This window comes from Oncorhynchus mykiss, chromosome 6, assembly GCF_013265735.2.
Source record: "Oncorhynchus mykiss isolate Arlee chromosome 6, USDA_OmykA_1.1, whole genome shotgun sequence".
Classification (NCBI taxonomy): domain Eukaryota; kingdom Metazoa; phylum Chordata; class Actinopteri; order Salmoniformes; family Salmonidae; genus Oncorhynchus; species Oncorhynchus mykiss.
This window is the reverse complement of record NC_048570.1, coordinates 97,368,082-97,395,203: the sequence shown is the minus strand read 5'-3', so window position 1 is coordinate 97,395,203 and position 27,122 is coordinate 97,368,082. Positions and strand designations below refer to the sequence as shown.

The window sequence follows — 27,122 nt, the reverse complement described above, 5'->3', positions numbered from 1 at the left end:
CATACTATAACCCTGTGGAACAGGGGGCCAGCTCCATACTATAACCCTGTGGAACAGTAGGGAACAGGGGGCCAGCTCCATACTATAACCCTGTGGAACAGGGGACCAGCTCCATACTATAACCCTGTGGAACAGGGGGCCAGCTCCATACTATAACCCTGTGGAACAGTAGGGAACAGAGGACCAGCTCCATACTATAACCCTGTGGAACAGGGGGCCAGCTCCATACTATAACCCTGTGGAACAGTAGGGAACAGGGGGCCAGCTCCATACTATAACCCTGTGGAACAGGGGGCCAGCTCCATACTATAACCCTGTGGAACAGTAGGGAACAGGGGGCCAGATCCATACTATAACCCTGTGGAACAGTAGGGAACAGGGGGCCAGCTCCATACTATAACCCTGTGGAACAGTAGGGAACAGGGGGCCAGCTCCATACTATGACCCTGTGGAACAGGGGGCCAGCTCTATACTATAACCCTGTGGAACAGGGGGCCAGCTCCATACTATAACCCTGTGGAACAGGGGGCCAGCTCCATACTATAACCCTGTGGAACAGTAGGGAACAGGGGGCCAGCTCCATACTATAACCCTGTGGAACAGGGGGCCAGCTCCATACTATAACCTTGTGGAACAGGGGGCCAGCTCCATACTATAACCCTGTGGAACAGTAGGAAACAGGGGGCCAGCTCCATACTATAACCCTGTGGAACAGCAGGGAATAGGGGGCCAGCTCCATACTATAACCCTGTGGAACAGGGGACCAGCTCCATACTATAACCCTGTGGAACAGGGGGCCAGCTCCATACTATAACCCTGTGGAACAGGGGGCCAGCTCCATACTATAACCCTGTGGAACAGTAGGGAACAGGGGGCCAGCTCCATACTATAACCCTGTGGAACAGGGGGCCAGCTCCATACTATAACCCTGTGGAACAGTAGGGAACAGGGGGCCAGCTCCATACTATAACCCTGTGGAACAGGGGGCCAGCTCCATACTATAACCCTGTGGAACAGTAGGGAACAGGGGGCCAGCTCCATACTATAACCCTGTGGAACAGGGGGCCAGCTCCATACTATAACCCTGTGGAACAGGGGACCAGCTCCATACTATAACCCTGTGGAACAGGGGACCAGCTCCATACTATAACCCTGTGGAACAGTAGGGAACAGGGGGCCAGCTCCATACTATAACCCGGTGGAACAGGGGGCCAGCTCCATACTATAACCCTGTGGAACAGTAGGGAACAGGGGGCCAGCTCCATACTATAACCCTGTGGAACAGTAGGGAACAGGGGGCCAGCTCCATACTATAACCCTGTGGAACAGTAGGGAACAGGGGGCCAGCTCCATACTATAACCCTGTGGAACAGTAGGGAACAGGGAGCCAGCTCCATACTATAACCCTGTGGAACAGTAGGGAACAGGGGGCCAGCTCCATACTATAACCCTGTGGAACAGGGGGCCAGCTCCATACTATAACCCTGTGGAACAGGGGGCCAGCTCCATACTATAACCCTGTGGAATAGGGGGCCAGCTCCATACTATAACCCTGTGGAACAGGGGACCAGCTCCATACTATAACCCTGTGGAACAGGGGACCAGCTCCATACTATAACCCTGTGGAACAGGGGGCCAGCTCCATACTATAACCCTGTGGAACAGGGGACCAGCTCCATACTATAACCCTGTGGAACAGTAGGGAACAGGGGGCCAGCTCCATACTATAACCCTGTGGAACAGGGGGCCAGCTCCATACTATAACCCTGTGGAACAGTAGGGAACAGGGGGCCAGCTCCATACTATAACCCTGTGGAACAGGGGGCCAGCTCCATACTATAACCCTGTGGAACAGTAGGGAACAGGGGGCCAGCTCCATACTATAACCCTGTGGAACAGGGGACCAGCTCCATACTATAATCCTGTTGAACAGGGGGCCAGCTCCATAGTCGGGAACAGGGGGCCAGCTCCATACTATAACCCTGTGGAACAGGGGGCCAGCTCCATACTATAACCCTGTGGAACAGTAGGGAACAGGGGGCCAGCTCCATACTATAACCCTGTGGAACAGGGGGCCAGCTCCATACTATAACCCTGTGGAACAGTAGGGAACAGGGGGCCAGCTCCATACTATAACCCTGTGGAACAGTAGGGAACAGGGGGCCAGCTCCATACTATAACCCTGTGGAACAGGGGGCCAGCTCCATACTATAACCCTGTGGAACAGTAGGGAACAGACTGTCAGAGCTACAGGCCTGGACAAGTCAGGAGGAGTTATACTAAACTACAGTACACACAAAGCCACTTTAAGAAGTAGGAAATGAATAATCCCATATCAGCATCTCGCCCACTCTGCTACAGCTCCAAGGTATAATGACTTGAAGTTATACTAAACTACAGTACACACAAAGCCACTCTGTCACAGCTCCAAGGTATAATGACGTGGCATCTTGTTTGTTTACACTTGGCACTACCTATCTCTGTCTCTGTCTCTCCCTCTATGGGTGGTCTGAGTCAGGTCTCAGTGTGCTCACGTGTTCCGGACCGGTCCAGAACCACTGGTATATATACACACACACACGTGTTCCGGACCAGTCCAGAACCACAGGTATACGTGTTTGAAGACTGTGTCGGCCTGCTGAGCTGAAGCTTGACATCCTCTCAGAGAGCTGATACAAGGCCTGCTGAGCTGAAGCCTTGACATTCTCTCAGAGAGCTGATACAGAACCTGCTGAGCTGAAGCTTGACATCCTCTCAGAGAGCTGATACAAGGCCTGCTGAGCTGAAGCCTTGACATTCTCTCAGAGAGCTGATACAAGGCCTGCTGAGCTGAAGCCTTGACATTCTCTCAGAGAGCTGATACAAGGCCTGCTGAGCTGAAGCCTTGACATTCTCTCAGAGAGCTGATACAAGGCCTGCTGAGCTGAAGCCTTGACATTCTCTCAGAGAGCTGATACAAGGCCTGCTGAGCTGAAGCCTTGACATTCTCTCAGAGAGCTGATACAAGGCCTGCTGAGCTGAAGCCTTGAGACATCCTCTCAGAGAGCTGATACAAGGCCTGCTGAGCTGAAGCCTCAGTCTTTAGGTCTCAGGCAAGGTTTCTCATCAAACAAGCAATGTTTTTTTTTCCCTGCACCACAAGGAAATATAGTCTAGCTCAACTTCAGCATCACAGTTCGTACAGAGGTAGTACATTTAAAAAGGGACATGACAAGTTTTTTTAAAAAGGACTATGTAATTATACGGCCATCAGCTGCACCTATTACAATAAACTGCAGCCGTCAGCAGAACATTAGACCGGTGCTGACGTCACTGGTTGGAAACACTGGTGGATTAATGGAAAGGGGGAAGATCTGAGTCGGGGGGGTTTAGAAGGAAAGAAAACTCCAGAAGAATCATCGGAGCCAGTTAAACACTACTGCCTTGGACGGGCGGGGGCATTTTTTTTCCCCCCTTACCCACAATGCATTTGGAAAATAAAACAGTTTTACGCCTGGAGTGGAAAAGAGGAGTGTGATGATGATGATGTCAGCGCCCGCGGTGACAAGTGGAGAGTTACATCTCATAGAGACCAATGGAAGCTACTGGAAGGATCCCAAATGGAGAGTTACATCTCATAGAGACCAATGGAAGCTACTGGAAGGATCCCAACTGGCAGCCTATTCCTTATATACTACACTACACTACTTTTGTCCAGAGCCTTATCGGGAATAGGAAGACATTAGGGACTTGGTCACTGGAGGCCACGGTGGTCCATTACAGATTATAGGAAAGATGGGAAATACACACTGCTACAGACGGAGAGAAAAGGAATCCTAACTAAAGACATATTAAACCCTTTATAAGGTGTATATAGATGGTTCAGAAATCACTCAGCATCTATGAAGTGCTTTTGAAGCATTTAGGAGGGCTTCATGAATGTTCTATAAAGCCTTCATGATATGGACTTCGTTTCAAGTGGGACGGAGGGATGGAAAAGGAGGAGCGGGATCTTACCTAGAATGGAGTGGACTCTGACAGATAGCTGAGTTCTCAGGATCAGGATGGGCTTCTTCCCTCTACTGTGGAGAGAGAGAGAGAGAATACTTTAGTGAAGAGGAGAGAGGAGGAGAGAGAGAGAATACTTTAGTGAATAGAGGAGAGAGAGAGAGGAGGAGAGAGAGAGAATACTTTAGTGAAGAGGAGAGAGAGAGAATACTTTAGTGAAAAGAGGAGAGAGAGAGGAGGAGAGAGAGAATACTTTAGTGAATAGAGGAGGAGAGAGGAGGAGAGAGGAGAGAGAGAATACTTTAGTGAAGAGGAGAGAGAGAATACTTTAGTGAATAGAGGAGAGAGAGGAGGAGAGAGAGAATACTTTAGTGAATAGAGGAGAGAGAGGAGGAGAGAGGATACTTTAGTGAATAGAGGAGAGAGAGGAGGAGAGAGAATACTTTAGTGAATAGAGGAGGAGAGAGGAGGAGAGAGGAGGAGAGAGAGAATACTTTAGTGAATAGAGGAGCGAGAGGAGGAGAGAGAGAATACTTTAGTGAATAGAGGAGAGAGAGGAGGAGAGAGAGAATACTTTAGTGAATAGAGGAGGAGAGAGGAGGAGGAGAGAGAGAATACTTTAGTGAATAGAGGAGCGAGAGGAGGAGAGAGAGAATACTTTAGTGAATAGAGGAGAGAGAGGAGGAGAGAGGAGAGAGAGAATACTTTAGTGAAGAGGAGAGAGAGAATACGTTAGTGAATAGAGGAGAGAGAGGAGGAGAGAGAGAATACTTTAGTGAATAGAGGAGAGAGAGGAGGAGAGAGGATACTTTAGTGAATAGAGGAGAGAGAGGATACTTTAGTGAAGAGGAGAGAGAGAATACTTTAGTGAATAGAGGAGAGAGAGGAGGAGAGAGAGAATACTTTAGTGAATAGAGGAGAGAGAGGAGGAGAGAGGATACTTTAGTGAATAGAGGAGAGAGAGGATACTTTAGTGAAGAGGAGAGAGAGAATACTTTAGTGAAGAGGAGAGAGAGAGAGAAGGCTAGTGGGACGATAAAGAAGTGACAGTATCAGTTAGTCAATAACATCAGGTCATAGGGAGAAATATCTATGGAGAGGACGTGGCTCAATACGGCCTACTGCCAGGGGAACGGAGCCCAGAGGACGTGACTCAATACATCCTACTGCCAGGGGAACGGAGCCCAGAAGACGTGACTCAATACGGCCTACTGCCAGGGGACCGGAGCCCAGAGGACGTGACTCAATACGGCCTACTGCCAGGGGAACGGAGCCCAGAGGACGTGGCTCAATACGACCTACTGCCAGGGGAACGGAGCCTGAAGCCCAGAGGACGTGGCTCAATACATCCTACTGCCAGGGGAACGGAGCCCAGAGGACGTGACTCAATAAGTCCTACTGCCAGGGGAACGGAGCCCAGAGGACGTGGCTCAATACAGCCTACTGCCAGGGGAACAGTGCCCAGAGGACGTGGCTCAATACATCCTACTGCCAGGGGACGTGACTCAATACAGCCTACTGCCAGGGGAACGGAGCCCAGAGGACGTGGCTCAATACGGCCTACTGCCAGGGGAACGGAGCCTGAAGCCCAGAGGACGTGGCTCAATACATCCTACTGCCAGGGGAACGGAGCCCAGAGGAAGTGGCTCAATACAGCCTACTGCCAGGGGACGTGGCTCATTAAGGCCTACTGCCAGGGGAACAGAGCCCAGAGGACGTGACTCAATAAGTCCTACTGCCAGGGGAACGGTGCCCAGAGGACGTGGCTCAATAAATCCTACTGCCAGGGGAACGGAGCCCGGAGCACAGACTGCATTATGTATCATGTCAGTTTATTTTCCATTCTAAGATCAAACCATTCCACATAGTAACATGGCTGGAGAGGTTCACGGAGTTGAGATTCTCCTCTGTCTGAGTGCTGGAGAGGTTCACGGAGATGAGATTCTCCTATGTCTGAGTGCTGGAGAGGTTCACGGAGTTGAGATTCTCCTCTGTCTGAGTGCTGGAGAGGTTCACGGAGATGAGATTCTCCTATGTCTGAGTGCTGGAGAGGTTCACGGAGTTGAGATTCTCCTCTGTCTGAGTGCTGGAGAGGTTCACGGAGTTGAGATTCTCCTCTGTCTGAGTGCTGGAGAGGTTCACGGAGTTGAGATTCTCCTCTGTCTGAGTGCTGGAGAGGTTCACGGAGTTGAGATTCTCCTCTGTCTGAGTGCTGGAGAGGTTCACGGAGTTGAGATTCTCCTCTGTCTGAGTGCTGGAGAGGTTCACGGAGTTGAGATTCTCCTCTGTCTGAGTGCTGGAGAGGTTCACGGAGTTGAGATTCTCCTCTGTCTGAGTGCTGAAACAGACGGGGCTAGACTGTAGATATCTCCTGCTACCCTGAGTGCCATCCCAATAAACACAACAATGGCCTGGCTGTGACGGCTGGTCCAGCAGGGATTATATACTATGGCAGATTCTGGAGGAGAGCAGAGGAGAAGAGCAGAGAGGTATGGAGACTATGCTGTGTCAGGGTGTGTGTGTGTGTGTGTCAGGGTGTGTGTGTCAGGGTGTGTGTGTCAGGGTGTGTGTGTCAGGGTGTGTGTGTGTGTACTGTAAGTACTCATCACATCTTAACATCATCATCACATATACAAGTTGACCCACTCACATGACAATTAGCACCCTGCCGTTTTCCATATCCTTCAAATGACATATTTCTTCTGTGCCAACCCTCCCCCTCCCTCCCTCCCCTCCCCTGCCCGCCCTCCCTCCCTCCCTCTCCCCTCCCTCTCTCCCTCCCAGTATTTCAGCTGTGACCACACACTGTTCCACACAACATGCCCTTGTCCCAGCTCTCCTGTGATCTCCATGTTCATAAGACCAGTTACCCAGGGGTGTGTCACAAATGGCAGCCTATGCCCTAAACAGTGTACTACTTGTGGCCAGAGCCCTAAAGGCCCCCCGGGTCAAAAGTAGTGGACTATAAAAAAGGGGGAAAGGGCTGGCATTTGGGAGGCTGACAAGGACTCCGGCTTCAACAACAACATAGGTAACATGTCCCAGTAGTTCTAACAGGGGAGACCTGCTTCCAAATCAAACACACTACAGATGTCTGATCGTGACGTTTTCCCCCCAGAGTCGGTTCGGTCATTTTAGGAGGCCGGTAGGTCTCTCCCATTCATGTTGTCAGCCTGCTGCTGCTTCTAGACTGAGGGGATGTAGCTGCTGCTTCTAGACTGAGGGGATGTAGCTGCTGCTGCTTCTAGACTGAGGTGATGTAGCTGCTGCTTCTAGACTGAGGGGATGTAGCTGCTGCTGCTTCTAGACTGAGGGGATGTAGCTGCTGCTGCTTCTAGACTGAGGTGATGTAGCTGCTGCTTCTAGACTGAGGGGATGTAGCTGCTGCTTCTAGACTGAGGGGATGTAGCTGCTGCTGCTTCTAGACTGAGGTGATGTAGCTGCTGCTTCTAGACTGAGGGGATGTAGCTGCTGCTGCTTCTAGACTGAGGGGATGTAGCTGCTGCTGCTGCTTCTAGACTGAGGTGATGTAGCTGCTGCTGCTGCTTCTAGACTGAGGTGATGTAGCTGCTGCTGCTGCTTCTAGACTGAGGGGATGTAGCTGCTGCTGCTTCTAGACTGAGGGGATGTAGCTGCTGCTGCTTCTAGACTGAGGTGATGTAGCTGCTGCTGCTGCTTCTAGACTGAGGTGATGTAGCTGCTGCTGCTGCTTCTAGACTGAGGGGATGTAGCTGCTGCTGCTTCTAGACTGAGGGGATGTAGCTGCTGCTGCTTCTAGACTGAGGTGATGTAGCTGCTGCTGCTTCTAGACTGAGGTGATGTAGCTGCTGCTGCTGCTTCTAGACTGAGGTGATGTAGCTGCTGCTTCTAGACTGAGGTGATGTAGCTGCTGCTTCTAGACTGAGGTGATGTAGCTGCTGCTTCTAGACTGAGGGGATGTAGCTGCTGCTTCTAGACTGAGGTGATGTAGCTGCTGCTGCTGCTTCTAGACTGAGGTGATGTAGCTGCTGCTGCTTCTAGACTGAGGTGATGTAGCTGCTGCTGCTGCTTCTAGACTGAGGGGATGTAGCTGCTGCTGCTGCTTCTAGACTGAGGTGATGTAGCTGCTGCTTCTAGACTGAGGTGATGTAGCTGCTGCTGCTTCTAGACTGAGGGGATGTAGCTGCTGCTTCTAGACTGAGGTGATTTAGCTGCTGCTTCTAGACTGAGGTGATGTAGCTGCTGCTGCTGCTTCTAGACTGAGGGGATGTAGCTGCTGCTGCTTCTAGACTGAGGGGATGTAGCTGCTGCTTCTAGACTGAGGTGATGTAGCTGCTGCTGCTTCTAGACTGAGGGGATGTAGCTGCTGCTTCTAGACTGAGGTGATGTAGCTGCTGCTGCTGCTTCTAGACTGAGGTGATGTAGCTGCTGCTGCTGCTTCTAGACTGAGGTGATGTAGCTGCTGCTGCTTCTAGACTGAGGTGATGTAGCTGCTGCTGCTTCTAGACTGAGGTGATGTAGCTGCTGCTGCTTCTAGACTGAGGTGATGTAGCTGCTGCTGCTTCTAGACTGAGGTGATGTAGCTGCTGCTGCTGCTTCTAGACTGAGGTGATGTAGCTGCTGCTTCTAGACTGAGGTGATGTAGCTGCTGCTGCTGCTTCTAGACTGAGGTGATGTAGCTGCTGCTGCTTCTAGACTGAGGTGATGTAGCTGCTGCTGCTGCTTCTAGACTGAGGGGATGTAGCTGCTGCTGCTTCTAGACTGAGGTGATGTAGCTGCTGCTGCTTCTAGACTGAGGTGATGTAGCTGCTGCTTCTAGACTGAGGTGATGTAGCTGCTGCTTCTAGACTGAGGTGATGTAGCTGCTATTCTAGACTGAGGTGATGTAGCTGCTGCTTCTAGACTGAGGTGATGTAGCTGCTGCTTCTAGACTGAGGTGATGTAGCTGCTGCTGCTTCTAGACTGAGGGGATGTAGCTGCTGCTGCTTCTAGACTGAGGTGATGTAGCTGCTGCTGCTGCTTCTAGACTGAGGTGATGTAGCTGCTGCTGCTTCTAGACTGAGGTGATGTAGCTGCTGCTGCTTCTAGACATAGGGGATGTCGCTGCTGCTTCTTCTAGACTGAGGTGATGTAGCTGCTGCTGCTTCTAGACTGAGGTGATGTAGCTGCTGCTGCTTCTAGACTGAGGTGATGTAGCTGCTGCTTCTTCTAGACTGAGGTGATGTAGCTGCTGCTGCTTCTAGACTGAGGTGATGTAGCTGCTGCTTCTAGACTGAGGGGATGTAGCTGCTGCTGCTTCTAGACTGAGGTGATGTAGCTGCTGCTGCTTCTAGACTGAGGTGATGTAGCTGCTGCTTCTTCTAGACTGAGGTGATGTAGCTGCTGCTGCTTCTAGACTGAGGTGATGTAGCTGCTGCTGCTTCTAGACTGAGGGGATGTAGCTGCTGCTTCTAGACTGAGGGGATGTAGCTGCTGCTGCTTCTACACTGAGGGGATGTAGCTGCTGCTGCTGCTTCTAGACTGAGGTGATGTAGCTGCTGCTGCTGCTTCTAGACTGAGGGGATGTAGCTGCTGCTGCTTCTAGACTGAGGGGATGTAGCTGCTGCTGCTTCTAGACTGAGGTGATGTAGCTGCTGCTTCTAGACTGAGGGGATGTAGCTGCTGCTGCTTCTAGACTGAGGGGATGTAGCTGCTGCTGCTTCTAGACTGAGGGGATGTAGCTGCTGCTGCTGCTTCTAGACTGAGGGGATGTAGCTGCTGCTTCTAGACTGAGGGGATGTAGCTGCTGCTTCTAGACTGAGGGGATGTAGCTGCTGCTTCTAGACTGAAAGGATGTAGCTGCTGCTTCTAGACTGAGGTGACGTGGATATGAATGATCCGGGCCCCGCCTCTTGCGGAGGGGCGAGAGAAAGTCACCGTCACAGGGAACAGCGGGACAAAACACCTCTTTGATTACATCCCAAATAGCACCTTATTCCCATAGGGCTCTAGCGAAAGGTAGTGTTCTGTATAGAGAAGAGGGTGCTATGTGGGATGCAGGCAACGTCATGTGAACTAGAGAGGAAAGACAGAAGGCTTTGTGAGGTCAAATCAGATTCAAATCAGATTCAGGCACAAGTTAATGAATGGGGCCCATAGATGATAAACAGCGCTAGTTGCAGTAAGACAATCACAGTCTGTTCTGGGGAGAAACGTACTTGATTTCTATATGAATACGGAGGAGGAAACGTTTTGTATGAGTACCAACCCACCGACAGACTCGTATGTCCCCCAGTACCAACCCACCGACAGACTCGTATGTCCCCCAGTACCAACCCACCGACAGACTCGTATGTCCCCCAGTCTCAACCCACCGACAGACTCGTATGTCCCCCAGTCTCAACCCACCGACAGACTCGTATGTCCCCCAGTACCAACCCACCGACAGACTCGTATGTCCCCCAGTACCAACCCACCGACAGACTCGTATGTCCCCCAGTCTCAACCCACTGACAGACTCGTAGGTCCCCCCGTATCAACCCACTGACAGTCTCGTATGTCCCCCAGTCTCAACCCACCGACAGACTTGTATGTCCCCCAGTACCAACCCACCGACAGACTCGTATGTCCCCCAGTCTCATCCCACTGACAGACTCGTAGGTCCCCCCGTATCAACCCACTGACAGTCTCGTATGTCCCCCAGTCTCATCCCACTGACAGACTCGTAGGTCCCCCAGTCTCGTATGTCCCCCGTATCAACCCACTGACAGACTCCTATGTCCCCCAGTCTCTTTAATCCTCCAGACTGGTTCTGTGTACTAATCACACCTTCCTGTCTTCTAGAAAGGTCTTTAGTCCTCCAGAATGGTTCTGTGTAGTAATCACATCTGTCTTCTAGAAAGGTCTTTAGTCCTCTAGAATGGTTCTATGTAGTAATCACATCTATCTGTGTTCTAGAAAGGTATTTTTCACACTTCCCCCCCAAACTCTATTTTCATCCTGTGAGTTTAAAGAGGACTAGCTTGTCATTAACAATAATACTGTTGTCTGTTGGAACTTGACACCTTTCCACTCGAGCAACTAGCTGGTGGAGTGTGTGTGTGTGTTTTCACGTGGCCATACGTCTGTCTGCGTGTATGTGTGTGTTTCTGCCCCTTCCTTCTCCCTCTGCGTTTCCTCTAGCTGATTGAGATGTGAGGAGAGTGGCAAGAGATCACAGGGACATGATGACTGACACACCCGCCTGGACATGAGCAACAGAGACAGACTGAAGCACAGCAGAACACCGTGTTACCCAGCATCTCTCCTCACAGCTCCATGAGACACCCAGCATCTCTCCTCACAGCTCCATGCTCAACACCAATGAGTCCCAACTAGGGATACTATGACCCCTGGGGATACTTGGCCTATCCTCAGGGGGGGGTACTTGGCCTATCCTCAGGGGGGGGGTACTTGGCCTATCCTCAGGAAGGGGGGGGGGGGGGGGGGGGGGGGGGGGGGGGGGGGTACTTGGCCTATCCTCGGGGGGGTACTTGGCCTATCCTCCGAGGGGGTACTTGGCCTATCCTCCGAGGGGGTACTTGGCCTATCCTCCGAGGGGGTACTTGGCCTATCCTCAGGGGGATACTTGGCCTATCCTCAGGGGGGGGTACTTGGCCTATCCTCAGGAAGGGGGGGGGGGGGGGGGGGGGGGGGGGTACTTGGCCTATCCTCGGGGGGGTACTTGGCCTATCCTCCGGAGGGTACTTGGCCTATCCTCCGGGGGGGGTACTTGGCCTATCCTCAGGGGGGGGGGGGGTACTTGGCCTATCCTCAGGGGGGGGGGGGGGGTACTTGGCCTATCCTCAGGGGGGGGGGGGTACTTGGCCTATCCTCAGGGGGGGGGGGGGGTACTTGGCCTATCCTCAGGGGGGGGGGGGTACTTGGCCTATCCTCAGGGGGGGGGGGGGGGGGGGGGTACTTGGCCTATCCTCAGGAGGGGGGGGGGGGGGTACTTGGCCTATCCTCGGGGGGGTACTTGGCCTATCCTCCGGAGGGGGTACTTGGCCTATCCTCCGGAGGGGGTACTTGGCCTATCCTCAGGAGGGGGTACTTGGCCTATCCTCAGGAGGGGGTACTTGGCCTATCCTCGGGGGGGTACTTGGCCTATCCTCGGGGGGTACTTGGCCTATCCTCCGGGGGGGTACTTGGCCTATCCTCCGGGGGGGTACTTGGCCTATCCTCAGGGGGATACTTGGCCTATCCTCAGGGGGGGGGGGGGGGTACTTGGCCTATCCTCAGGAGGGGGGGGGGGGTACTTGGCCTATCCTCGGGGGGGTACTTGGCCTATCCTCCGAGGGGGTACTTGGCCTATCCTCCGAGGGGGTACTTGGCCTATCCTCCGAGGGGGTACTTGGCCTATCCTCAGGGGGGTACTTGGCCTATCCTCAGGGGGGTACTTGGCCTATCCTCAGGGGGGTACTTGGCCTATCCTCAGGGTGTACTTGGCCTATCCTCAGGGGGGTACTTGGCCTATCCTCAGGGGGGTACTTGGCCTATCCTCAGGAAGGGGGGGGGGGGGGGGGGTACTTGGCCTATCCTCGGGAAGGGGGGGGGGGTACTTGGCCTATCCTCGGGGGGGTACTTGGCCTATCCTCCGGGGGGTACTTGGCCTATCCTCCGAGGGGGTACTTGGCCTATCCTCCGAGGGGGTACTTGGCCTATCCTCCGAGGGGGTACTTGGCCTATCCTCCGAGGGGGTACTTGGCCTATCCTCCGAGGGGGTACTTGGCCTATCCTCCGAGGGGGTACTTGGCCTATCCTCCGAGGGGGTACTTGGCCTATCCTCAGGGGGGTACTTGGCCTATCCTCAGGGGGGTACTTGGCCTATCCTCAGGGGGGTACTTGGCCTATCCTCAGGGGGGTACTTGGCCTATCCTCAGGGGGGTACTTGGCCTATCCTCAGGGGGGTACTTGGCCTATCCTCAGGGGGGTACTTGAGAAGACTCGCGAGACCAAAGGCCTACTGGTAAAATACACGAGGGGTAATTCAGGGCAGAGCGAAATGCAGTTGGTGGCACAGTAACCAGAAAAAGTTGGGAACCACTGTTCTACATTTCTCTAGAATGTTCTACACTACTCTAGAATGCTCTAGAATGTCCTACACAGCTCTAGAATGTCCTACACAGCTCTAGAATGCCCTACACAGCTCTAGAATGCCCTACACAGAGAAGGAGACTGGTGGATAGAAAGCTGGATTACTACTGAAGCACAGTAGAAAGACAACTTGGACAGGAACTGGTCCAATCATTCTGCATTTCACACCTAAAACTAACACAATGTCTTCATCAGTAAAGTCCCTCTCTCTACCTAACTCCTACGTGGCATCTCTCCAGTCAGTGACATTTCCTATCTCAGTAAAATGACTCACTTCATCTTGCAACATGGACATGGCCTGTTAAACTCAGCTGGAAACTCAGCTTGGACAGAAGACAGACAGAGATACTGTAGCATCAACGACTAGGAACCCTGACCCTGTCATGTTGCTGTAGAACTCATAGTTCACCCTGAAACACCCTGACTGTGTCTTCATGTTGCCGATGAACTCATAGTTCACCCTGAATGAAAGAAGTGACAAGGGTTTCCCTACATGACTGACACCCTGACTGTGTCTTCGTGTTGTGTTGCTGTAGAACTGTGTGACAGGGGTTTCCTGTTTCCCTACATGACTGACACCCTGACTGTGTTGTGTTGCTGTAGAACTGTGTGACAGGGGTTTCCTGTTTCCCTACATGACTGACACCCTGACTGTGTTGTGTTGCTGTAGAACTGTGTGACAGGGGTTTCCTGTTTCCCTACATGACTGACACCCTGACTGTGTTGTGTTGCTGTAGAACTGTGTGACAGGGGTTTCCTGTTTCCCTACATGACTGACACCCTGACTGTGTTGTGTTGCTGTAGAACTGTGTGACAGGGGTTTCCTGTTTCCTGTCTGAGCTGCCAGAAAAAAAGGTATGCGTTTACATGTGAGTGTGTACGAAAAGGAGAGAAGGAAAGGAGAGAAGGAGCTCAGTGAAGGAAAGGTCAAAGAGAGGAGAGAAGGAGAGGAAAGAAGGAGATCAGTGAAGGAAAGGTCAAAGAGAGGAGAGAAGGAAAGGAGAGAAGGAGATCAGTGAAGGAAAGGTAAACCAGAAGGAGGAAGGGAGAGGAGGAGATCAGTGAAGGACAGGTAAACCAGAAGGAGGAAGGGAGAGGAGGAGCTCAGTGAAGGAAAGGTAAACAGGAAGGAGGAAGGGAGAGGAGGAGCTCAGTGAAGGAAAGGTAAACCAGAAGGAGGAAGGGAGAGGAGGAGAGGTGTCCTTACCCCACGTCGTCATAGAGCTGTTCCACATCATCTTTCTGTTCCCCCAGAGACAGGTCAAGGTCCAGGTAGTTCCCATTGGGGGCCATCTGCAGAGCACACTCCTCCAACTGGGGCGGAACAAAGACAGCCATATTTACACAAACAGGTATAAACACAGTCAACATTAGTCAACAACAGAGGAGAAACAAAAAAGGACAAACTTTATTTTCATATTTTATTACTTGGTTTTTTTTAACCTCCAATTGGTAATTAGTTTTGTCTCATCGCTGCAACTCCCGTAAGGACTCAGGAGAAGATCGAGAGCCGTGCGTCCTCCCGAAATACAACCCAACCGCACTGCTTCTTGACACAATGCCCATTTTAACCCAGCCGCACCAATGTGTCGGAGGAAACAACCGTACACCTGGCAACCTGCTCAGCGTGCACTACACCCGGCCCGCCACAGGAGTCGCTAGTGAGCGATGAGACAAGAACATCCCTGCCGGTCAAACCCTCCCCTAACCCGGACGACGCTTGCACCGCCCGGTGGGTCTCCCGGTCGCGGCCGGCTGCGACAGAGCCTGGACTCGAACCCAAAATCTCTAGTGGCAAAGCTAGCGATGCGATGCAGTGCCTTAGACCACTGCGCCACAAGGGAGGCTTTTTTGATATCTTATCATTGGTATCATTGTTCTGACATTGAATTAGAGGGAAGGCGGACTCTTTCTGAGGTTAGAATAAATACTCTCTATGTCTAGCATTGATGATGTCATCAGCTTGATTACACAGGCATTGTTCCTGAGCCGCCCCCCCCTCCTGAGCTGTTGTTCTGAGTCAGGATACAACAGCCTTTCACTTTCTATGGAATATACAGGCATAGGCTACCTGCTTTCTACAGACTGTGTGAATCAGGCCTTCACTTTCTATGGAATATACAGGCATAGGCTACCTGCTTTCTACAGACTGTGTGAATCAGGCCTTCACTTTCTATGGAATATACAGGCATAGGCTACCTGCTTTCTACAGACTGTGTGAATCAGGCCTTCACTTTCTATGGAATATACAGGCATAGGCCACCTGCTTTCTATAGACTGTGTGAATCAGGCCTTCATGGTTGAATTACTGCAGAGAAACCCACTACTAAAGGACACCAATAAGAAGAACAGACTTGCTTGGGCCAAGAACCACCACCAATGTGCATTAGACCCTTCAGGAGACTGAAAAGATTTGACATGGGTCCCCAGACCCAGGAGGAGGTGTGTGGTTCCCACCGTGAAGCATGGAGAAGGTGGTGTGTGGTTCCCACCGTGAAGCATGGAGAAGGTGGTGTGTGGTTCCCACCGTGAAGCATGGAGGAGGAGGTGTGTGGTTCCCACCGTGAAGCATGGAGGAAGTGGTGTGTGGTTCCCACCGTGAAGCATGGAGGAGGAGGTGTGATGGTGCTTTGCTGGTGACACTGTCTGTGATTTATTGAGAATTCAAGGCACACTTAACCAGCATGGCTACCACAGATTTCTGCAGCATTACACCATATTTGTGCTGCAACAGATGACCTGGCCTCCACAAATCAACTGACCTCAACCCAATTGAGATGGTTTGGGATGAGTTGGAACACAGAGTGAAGGAAAAGCAGCCAACAAGTAATCAGCATATGTGGAAACTCCATCAAGAGTGTTGGAAAAACATTCCAGGTGAAGCTGGTTAAGAGAATGCCAAGAGTGGGCAAAGGCAAATGGTAGATACTTTGAAGAATCTCTTACATAAAATATTTTGATTTGTTTAACACTTTTTTGGTTACTACATGATTCCATATGTGTTATTTCAAAGTTTTGATGTCTTCACTATTATTCTACAATGTAGAAAATAGTAGAAATAAAGAAGAACCCTGGAATGAGTAGGTGTTCTAGAACCCTGGAATGAGTAGGTGTTCTAGAACCCTGGAATGAGTAGGTGTTCTAGAACCCTGGAATGAGTAGGTGTCTAAACTTTTGACAGGTACAGTAGGTTACATACATTCCACAGACATGATCACATTAAAGTACGCAGCCTAACAGCCTCACAACCTTTAAATACCAACCAATCCAGATTATCTTGACAGAATGACAACAATGCCAACCAAAGGAAGAAAACAAATACAAATCAAGCATACCACAATTAACCAGGTATCCAAACACTGCAGAAGGAACTGAGCTCCAGTAAGCACCATGTATGAGGGGGGGAGGAAGCTAGCCTGGGTCTGTTTCTGCTCTCTCAACTCCTTCAGCTTGAGGAGGGAGGAAGCTAGCCTGGGTCAGTTTCTGCTCTCTCAACTCCTTCAGCTTGAGGAGGGAGGAAGCTAGCCTGGGTCTGTTTCTGCTCCTTCAGCTTGAGGAGGGAGGAAGCTAACCTGGGTCTGTTTCTGCTCCTTCAGCTTGAGGAGGGGAGGAAGCTAGCCTGGGTCTGTTTCTGCTCCTTCAGCTTGAGGTGGGAGGAAGCTAGCCTGGGTCTGTTTCTGCTCCTTCAGCTTGAGGTGGGAGGAAGCTAGCCTGGGTCTGTTTCTGCTCCTTCAGCTTGAGAGGGGAGGAAGCTAGCCTGGGTCTGTTTCTGCTCCTTCAGCTTGAGGAGGGGACGAAGCTAGCCTGGGTCTGTTTCTGCTCCTTCAGCTTGAGGAGGGAGGAAGCTAGCCTGGGTCTGTTTCTGCTCCTTCAGCTTGAGGGGGGTGGAATCTAGCCTGGGTCTGTTTCTGCTCCTTCAGCTTGAGGAGGGAGGAAGCTAGCCTGGGTCTGTTTCTGCTCCTTCAGCTTGAGGAGGGAGGAAGCTAACCTGGGTCTGGTTCTGCTCCTTCAGCTTGAGGAGGGGACGAAGCTAGCCTGGGTCTGTTTCTGCTCCTTCAGCTTGAGGAGGGAGGAAGCTAGCCTGGGTCTGTTTCTGCTCCTTCAGCTTGAGGGGGGAGGAATCTAGCCTGGGTCTGTTTCTGCTCCTTCAGCTTGAGGGGGGAGGAAGCTAGCCTGGGTCTGTTTCTGCTCCTTCAGCTTGAGGAGGGAGGAAGCTAACCTGGGTCTGTTTCTGCTCCTTCAGCTTGAGGAGGGAGGAAGCTAGCCTGGGTCTGTTTCTGCTCCTTCAGCTTGAGGGGGGAGGAATCTAGCCTGGGTCTGTTTCTGCTCCTTCAGCTTGAGGAGGGAAGAAGCTAGCCTGGGTCTGTTTCTGCTCCTTCAGCTTGAGGGGGGAGGAATCTAGCCTGGGTCTGTTTCTGCTCCTTCAGCTTGAGGAGGGAGGAAGCTAGCCTGGGTCTGTTTCTGCTCCTTCAACTTTAGGGGGGGAGGAAGCTAGCCTGGGTCTGTTTCTGCTCCTTCAGCTTGAGGGGGGAGGAAGCTAGCCTGGGTCTGTTTCTGCTCCTTCAGCTTGAGGGGGGAGGAAGCTAGCCTGGGTCTGTTTCTGCTCCTTCAGCTTGAGGAGGGGAGGAAGCTAGGCTGGGTATGTTTCTGCTCCTTCAGCTTGAGGGGGGAGGAAGCTAGCCTGGGTCTGTTTCTGCTCCTTCAGCTTGAGGGGGGAGGAAGCTAGCCTGGGTCTGTTTCTGCTCCTTCAGCTTGAGGGGGGAGGAAGCTAGCCTGGGTCTGTTTCTGCTCCTTCAGCTTGAGGAGGGGAGGAAGCTAGCCTGGGTCTGTTTCTGCTCCTTCAGCTTGAGGAGGGGAGGAAGCTAGCCTGGGTCTGTTTCTGCTCCTTCAGCTTGAGGAGGGAAGAAGCTAGCCTGGGTCGGTTTCTGCTATCTGAACTCCTTCAGCTTGAGGAGGGAGGAAGCTAGCCCGGGTCTGTTTCTGCTCTGTCAACTCCATCAGCAACTGTTACATCAATGCCAGTAACGGAGTTCGCAAGAGTACAACCTGATCTGGGACCAGGCTAGAACTAGGAGGAAGCAGCATTCTAATACCTGATCTGGGACCAGACTAGAACTAGGAGGAAGCAGCATTCTAATACCTGATCCGGGACCAGACTAGAACTAGGAGGAAGCAGCATTCTAATACCTGATCCGGGACCAGACTAGAACTAGGAGGAAGCAGCATTCTAATACCTGATCCGGGACCAGACTAGAACTAGGAGGAAGCAGCATTCTAATACCTGATCTGGGACCAGACTAGAACTAGGAGGAAGCAGCATTCTAATACCTGACCTGGGACCAGACTAGAACTAGGAGGAAGCAGCATTATAATACCTGATCTGGGACCAGACTAGAACTAGGAGGAAGCAGCATTCTAATACCTGATCTGGGACCAGACTAGAACTAGGAGGAAGCAGCATTCTAATACCTGATCTGGGACCAGACTAGAACTAGGAGGAAGCAGCATTCTAATACCTGATCTGGGACCAGGCTAGAACTAGGAGGAAGCAGCATTCTAATACCTGATCTGGGACCAGACTAGAACTAGGAGGAAGCAGCATTCTAATACCTGATCTGGGACCAGACTAGAACTAGGAGGAAGCAGCATTATAATACCTGATCTGGGACCAGACTAGAACTAGGAGGAAGCAGCATTCTAATACCTGATCTGGGACCAGACTAGAACTAGGAGGAAGCAGCATTCTAATACCTGATCTGGGACCAGACTAGAACTAGGAGGAAGCAGCATTCTAATACCTGATCTGGGACCAGACTAGAACTAGGAGGAAGCAGCATTCTAATACCTGATCTGGGACCAGACTAGAACTAGGAGGAAGCAGCATTCTAATACCTGATCTGGGACCAGACTAGAACTAGGAGGAAGCAGCATTCTAATACCTGATCTGGGACCAGACTAGAACTAGGAGGAAGCAGCATTCTAATACCTGATCTGGGACCAGGCTAGAACTAGGAGGAAGCAGCATTCTAATACCTGATCTGGGACCAGACTAGAACTAGGAGGAAGCAGCATTATTATAATACCTGATCCGGGACCAGACTCGAACTAGGAGGAAGCAGCATTCTAATACCTGATCTGGGACCAGACTAGAACTAGGAGGAAGCAGCATTCTAATACCTGATCTGGGACCAGACTAGAACTAGGAGGAAGCAGCATTCTAATACCTGATCTGGGACCAGACTAGAACTAGGAGGAAGCAGCATTCTAATACCTGATCTGGGACCAGACTAGAACTAGGAGGAAGCAGCATTCTAATACCTGATCTGGGACCAGACTAGAACTAGGAGGAAGCAGCATTCTAATACCTGATCTGGGACTAGACTAGAACTAGGAGGAAGCAGCATTCTAATACCTGATCTGGGACCAGACTAGAACTAGGAGGAAGCAGCATTCTAATACCTGATCTGGGACCAGACTAGAACTAGGAGGAAGCAGCATTCTAATACCTGATCTGGGACCAGACTAGAACTAGGAGGAAGCAGCATTATTATAATACCTGATCTGGGACCAGACTCGAACTAGGAGGAAGCAGCATTCTAATACCTGATCTGGGACCAGACTAGAACTAGGAGGAAGCAGCATTCTAATACCTGATCTGGGACCAGACTAGAACTAGGAGGAAGCAGCATTCTAATACCTGATCTGGGACCAGACTAGAACTAGGAGGAAGCAGCATTCTAATACCTGATCTGGGACCAGACTAGAACTAGGAGGAAGCAGCATTATTATAATACCTGATCTGGGACCAGACTAGAACTAGGAGGAAGCAGCATTCTAATACCTGATCTGGGACCAGACTAGAACTAGGAGGAAGCAGCATTCTAATACCTGATCTGGGACTAGACTAGAACTAGGAGGAAGCAGCATTCTAATACCTGATCTGGGACCAGACTAGAACTAGGAGGAAACAGCATTCTAATACCTGATCTCACCAGAGTATATTACACTATTATAATACCATCCACACTATTCCAGTAGTGCCTGTGGCTTCCCATGCCTTGTTGTGTCCCAAATAGCAACCTACTCCCTATATAGTGCAATACGTCTGTAAAGTTAGTGCACTACAGTGCATTCAGAAAGAATTCAGACCCCTTCACTTTTTCCACATTGTTACGTTACAGCCTTATTCTAAAAATGATTCAATCGCCCCCCCCCCCCCCCCCCCAATCTATACACAATACCCCATAATGACATCACAATGCCCCATAATGACATCACAATACCCCATAATTACAAAGCCAAAATACATTTAGAAAGTTTAGCTAATTTACTAAAAATACAAAACATCACATTTAAGTATTCAGACCCTTTACTCAGTACTTTGTTGAAGCACCTTTGGCAGCGATTACAGACTCAAGTCTTCTTGGGTATGACGCTACAAGCTTGGCACACCTGTGTTTGGAGAGTTTCTCCTATTCTTCTCAGCAGATCCTCTCAAGCTCTGTCAGGTTGGATGGGGGAGCGTCGCTGCACAGGTCTCCCCAGAGATGTTAGATCGGGTTCAAATATTATACCTTTATTTCAACAAGGAACACAGACCGAGACCAAGGTCTCTGACAGCTGGGCCCTGCGTATACATGTTTACACATATAGTTTAGGTACAATGAGTCCGGGCTCTGGCTGGGCCACTCAAGCACATTCAGAGATTTGTCCCAAAGTCACTCCTGCGTTGTCTTGGCTTTGCGCTTAGCGTCGTTGTCCTGTTGGAAGGTGAACCTTTGACCTCGTCTGAGGTCCTGAACGTTCTGGAGCAGGTTCTCTGTAGTTTGGTCCGTTCATATTTCCCTCGATCCTGACTAGTCTTCCAGTTCTTGCAGCTGAAAAACATCACCACAGCATGATGCCACCACCATGCTTCACCGTGGGGATGGTGCCAGGTTTCCTCCAGATGTGACACTTGGCATTCAGGCCAAAGGGTTCAATCTTGGTTTCATCAGACCAGAGAATCTTGTTTCTCGTGGTCTGAGAGTCTTTAGGTGCCTTTTAGAAAATTCAAAGTGGGCTGTCATGGGCATTTTACTGAGGAGTGGCTTCCGTCTGGCCACTCTACCATAAAGGCCTGGTTGGTGGAGTGCTGCAGAGATGGTTATCCTTCTAGAAGGTTCTCCTATCTCCACAGAGGAACTCTGGAGCTCTGTCAAAGTGACCATCCGGTTCTTGGTCACCTCCCTGACCAAGGCCCTTCTTCCCTGATTACTCAGTTTGGCTGGGTGGCCAAGCTCTAGGAAGAGTCTTGGTGGTTCCAAACTTCTTCCATTTCAGAATGATGGAGGACACTGTGTTCTTGAGGACCGCCAATGCTGCAGAAATGTTTTGGTACCCTTCCCCAGATCTGTGCCTCGACACAATGCTGTCTCGGAGCTCTACGGACAATTCCTTCGACCTCATGGATTGGTTTTTGCTCTGACATGAACAGTCAACTGTGGGACCTTATATAGACAGGTGTGTGCCTTGCCAAATCATGTCCAATCAATTGAATTTACCACAGGTGGACTCCAATCAAGTTGTAGAAACATCTTAAGGATGATCAATGGAAACAGGAAGCACCTGAGATCAATTTCGAGTCTCATAGCAAAGAGCCGGTACCAGACTGGTACATATAGGGCTGGTACCCGACTGGTGCATATAGGGCTGGTACATATATGGCTGGTACATATAGGGCTGGTACCAGACTGGTGCATATAGGGCTGGTACATATAGGGCTGGTACCAGACTGGTGCATATAGGACTGGTGCATATATGGCTGGTGCATATAGGGCTGGTACCAGACTGGTGCATATAGGGCTGGTGCATACAGGGCTGGTACCAGACTGGTGCATATAGGGATGGTGCATATAGGGCTGGTGCCGGGCTGGTGCATACAGGGCTGGTGCATACAGGGCTGGTGCACACAGGGCTGGTACCAGGCTGGTGCATATAGGGCTGGTACCAGGCTGGTGCATATAGGGCTGGTGCATATAGGGCTGGTGCATATATGGCTGGTGCATATAGGGCTGGTACCAGACTGGGGCATATAGGGCTGGTACATACAGGGCTGGTGCCAGGCTGGTGCATATAGGGCTGGTGCATATAGGGCTGGTGCATATAGGGCTGGTACCAGACTGGTGCATATAGGGCTGGTGCATATAGGGCTGGTACCAGACTGGTGCATATAGGGCTGGTGCATATAGGGCTGGTACCAGACTGGTACATACAGGGCTGGTATCTGCAGCGTATCGTGTTTACAGATCCCACCCTTTCCTTGGGTATTAACTCCACTTAGACTAAACTGACATCCAGAGAGGAAGAGAGGGGGGGTCAAAACACCGACTGGGGGGTCAGAGGGTATCAAAACACCGACTGATCCAGGGAGGAAGAGAGGGGGGGGGGGGGTCAGGGGGTATCAAAACACCGACAGTAATAGAAAACACTTTCCCATAATATACTAACAAACTAAAACGAAGAACAGAGGGGAAAAAAAACATTCAGGTTATTATGTTATTATTATGTTGAGATAATAAAAACACAATTCCCACAACAAAAACAAACTATAAGGAACAGAGCAACAAAAAAAAACCATCATTGTTTAGTCCTTACAACGCTGAAATAACTGTTAAGACTCATTAATCTGATACAAGACAGGTTTAGACATTATGGACATTTCCATGCTATCTCTCTAACAGCCCGGGAAGTATCTGTTTACATCCCACATGGCACCCTATTCCCTACCTAGTGCACTATTGTTGACCAAGAGCCCTTAGGGTAGAGCACTATAAAGGGAATAGGGTGCCATTTGGGAGCTGGCGGGACTCACCCCGGGGCAAGGGAGTGATTAGGCAGATTTGTAAAGGAATGTTTTTAAAAGGAGACAAGTAGTCTCTAGTTTTTAATCATGCACCGAGGAGAAATACAGGGTTGTGAGGGGTTGGAGGGGGGTTAACACAGAGGGGTTGGAAGGGGGTTAGTGTTAACACAGAGGGGTTGGAAGGGGGTTAACACAGAGGGGTTGAAAGGGGGTAGGGTTAACAGAGGGGTTGGAAGGGGGTTAACACAGAGGGGTTGGAAGGGGGTTAACACAGAGGGGTTGGGTTAACACAGAGGGGTTGGGTTAACACAGAGGGGTTGGGTTAACACAGAGGGGTTGGGTTAACACAGAGGGGTTGGGTTAACACAGAGGGGTTGGGTTAACACAGAGGGGTTGGGTTAACACAGAGGGGTTGGAGGGGTTGGGTTAACACAGAGGGGTTGGAGGGGTTGGGTTAACACAGAGGGGTTGGAGGGGTTGGGTTAACACAGAGGGGTTGGGTTAACACAGAGGGGTTGGAGGGGTTGGGTTAACACAGAGGGGTTGGAAGGGGGTTAACACAGAGGGGTTGGAAGGGGGTTAACACAGAGGGGTTGGGTTAACACAGAGGGGTTGGAGGGGTTGGGTTAACACAGAGGGGTTGGAAGGGGGTTAACACAGAGGGGTTGGGTTAACACAGAGGGGTTGGAGGGGTTGGGTTAACACAGAGGGGTTGGAGGGGTTGGGTTAACACAGAGGGGTTGGAGGGGTTGGGTTAACACAGAGGGGTTGGGTTAACACAGAGGGGTTGGAGGGGTTGGGTTAACACAGAGGGGTTGGAAGGGGGTTAACACAGAGGGGTTGGAAGGGGGTTAACACAGAGGGGTTGGGTTAACACAGAGGGGTTGGAGGGGTTGGGTTAACACAGAGGGGTTGGAAGGGGGTTAACACAGAGGGGTTGGGTTAACACAGAGGGGTTGGGTTAACACAGAGGGGTTGGAGGGGTTGGGTTAACACAGAGGGGTTGGGTTAACACAGAGGGGTTGGGTTAACACAGAGGGGTTGGAGGGGTTGGGTTAACACAGAGGGGTTGGAAGGGGGTTAACACAGAGGGGTTGGAAGGGGGTTAACACAGAGGGGTTGGGTTAACACAGAGGGGTTGGAGGGGTTGGGTTAACACAGAGGGGTTGGAAGGGGGTTAACACAGAGGGGTTGGGTTAACACAGAGGGGTTGGAGGGGTTGGGTTAACACAGAGGGGTTGGAGGGGTTGGGTTAACACAGAGGGGTTGGAGGGGTTGGGTTAACACAGAGGGGTTGGGTTAACACAGAGGGGTTGGAGGGGTTGGGTTAACACAGAGGGGTTGGAAGGGGGTTAACACAGAGGGGTTGGAAGGGGGTTAACACAGAGGGGTTGGGTTAACACAGAGGGGTTGGAGGGGTTGGGTTAACACAGAGGGGTTGGAAGGGGGTTAACACAGAGGCGTTGGAAGGGGGTTAACACAGAGGGGTTGGAAGGGGGTTAACACAGAGGGGTTGGAAGGGGGTTAACACAGAGGGGTTGGAAGGGGGTTAACACAGAGGGGTTGGAAGGGGGTTAACACAGAGGGGTTGGAAGGGGGTTAACACAGAGGGGTTGGAAGGGGGTTAACACAGAGGGGTTGGAAGGGGGTTAACACAGAGGGGTTGGATGGGGGTTGGGTTAACAAAGAGGGGTTAAATCAACATTTGTATTTTAGCTAAATATGTTTTACTCAACAAACTTCAGCAATCTAGATAATGAAACAGTCCTTGATCAACTATCTATTCACCTGCATGTTCAAGTTTAGATAACTTTCCCGAGGTAAGTTATTCATTTATAAAGGCTACCTTCTTTTTGAAATATGCAACAACTGGACTGTCAATCAAGTACCGGTAGGCTCCTTTTGACAAGGATACCCCGTCGTGTGGATGACATGACCATGGACGTCAGCCAGTCAATCACCATGGGGGATCACACCTGTGTAGGTCGGCTGCTGGTGGCTTTCAGCATATTATCCGAACGCACCAAGTTATTTTAGAAAGACGATAAGGCTGTCCAATTTAAAAAACTTACCTTCAGCGGTGCCTCCAGGAGTTTGTGAACCCCGGCTATCTGCTCAATCAAGACGATGTTTTCGTCCAGATCATAGGGCGGGCGGTCTCCGTGGCTCCGGGAAGTTGGTACAGACGAAAGGGTCCGAGTCCTCCAAATACTGCACTCGGCAGGTTATAATGGCCATGGCTTTTCCTCAGCCGGCTGGGGATAACGTTTCTCTGCTGTCAGTCGCGGTGTAGAGCTGTGGCCCTGCGGATATATTCCCCTTGTCCTAAACTTCCATTTTAAAATAAAGAAGGAAAAAAACGCTTCCCCGCTTGACGCTCTTTCTCTCCGTGTTAAAAGGGAAACTGTTGCTGTACAGAACACACCAGCGGACAACCCCTTGCGGTGACCGTGTGACGTCAGGTATCAGGAAGCGGAGTGTGAGGGGTTGGAACTGCTGCTGGAAGTTGAGAATGAGTGACTCATGAGATGGAAATAGACAGAGCTACAGCTGGTACAGCAGTTAAACTGAGACGATTCAAACTGCTAGTTCGGCGGAAAACGTAAACTAACTAAACACTTGGGAGGGGAAAAAAAATGCTGGGCGAAGCCTAATATTAACTGAGGAATCGAGTATTGATAGTCTAATTAGGTATGCTAATGTTTTTTGCTCATTTGTTAATTGACACCCGCCAATTAAGACTGTGAACGTTAGATCCGTTCCCAAGTAATTAGGATAAACATTGACAATGATAGAGCGCTCTCTGCTGGATTGACTGGAAAGTGGACATTTAATCTGCCCTGTCGGCCTTCATATTTTATTTGACATCTTTTATGAACACAACAAATACAAAAACAGAAATATACAAACCAGAGTACATAAACCTGACAGACGGGGGTTTTACATATCGAGAGACATTTTCAATTTGTTAAGATGTTTTATGGTGTGTATTGCTTTTTTGTTTTTTAGATTTACTGATCATTTCTAAATAATATTTAAATTATATCTTAAATAATGTGAAGAGGGGTTTGTTCTCCGTCCACTTCGTTTTATGGATGAAGAATCTTCCATGAAAGATAAACACATTAACAATGTAAGTCATATCAGGGTCCGTATCATTTGGATCACAATAACACATAATAACAGTCTCTCAGATTAACATTAATAGTCGTTTATTTTCAAATAACATCTTCTGACTCACTCCAACATCTTCTGACTCACTCCAATATCTTCTAACTCACTCCAATATCTTCTGACTCACTCCAACATTTTCTGACTCACTCCAACATCTTCGAACTCACTCCAACATCTTCTGACTCACTCCAATATCTTCTGACTCACTCCTCACTCCAACATCTTCTGACTCACTCCAACTTCTTCTGACTCACTCCTCACTCCAACATCTTTGAACTTACTCTAACATCTTCTTACTCACTCCAACATCTTCTGACTCACTCCAACATCATATGACTCACTCCAACATCATCTGACTCACTCCTCACTCCAACATCATCTGACTCACTCCAACATCTTCTGACTCACTCCAACATCTTCTAACTCACTCCAACTTCTTCTGACTCACTCCTCACTCCAACATCTTTGAACTTACTCTAACATCTTCTTACTCACTCCAACATCTTCTGACTCACTCCAACATCATATGACTCACTCCAACATCATCTGACTCACTCCAACATCATCTGACTCACTCCAACATCTTCTGACTCACACTGATATAAGAAGAGTCCCAGTTCTGGGTCACAACCACAAAATACACACGTGTTATCAATAGATATTTTAAATCTGTGTATAATAAATGTCTTTACAGGGTAGGTTGTTCGTATGATACTTCTTTCACCTCAGTAGATTTACAATATTTACCGGATAACAACGAGACTTTGTTCCAGTTGACTTGTCCTAGGGCTGCATTCCAGGTTCACTTGTCCTAGGGCTGCATTCCAGGTTCACTTGTCCTAGGGCTGCATTCCAGGGCACTTGTCCTAGGGCTGCATTCCAGGTTCACTTGTCCTAGGGCTGCATTCCAGGTTCACTTGTCCTAGGGCTGCATTCCAGGTTCACTTGTCCTAGGGCTGCATTCCAGGTTCACTTGTCCTAGGGCTGCATTCCAGGTTCACTTGTCCTAGGGCTGCATTCCAGG

General features: G+C 50.3%; 1 protein-coding gene across 1 annotated transcript in view; it reads right to left on the bottom strand.

Annotated features, from left to right (window-relative positions):
• Window positions 1–25,493, bottom strand: part of LOC110516620 (FH1/FH2 domain-containing protein 1) — a 160,194-nt gene extending 134,701 nt beyond the window's left edge. Inside the window, 4 exon segments of the mRNA XM_036981678.1 lie at window positions 3,997–4,061; window positions 14,288–14,394; window positions 24,997–25,077; window positions 25,079–25,493. Coding sequence (XP_036837573.1) covers window positions 3,997–4,061; window positions 14,288–14,394; window positions 24,997–25,077; window positions 25,079–25,162 — 337 coding nt within the window. The 5' untranslated portion in view covers window positions 25,163–25,493.
• Window positions 25,494–27,122: the final 1,629 nt, after the last annotated feature.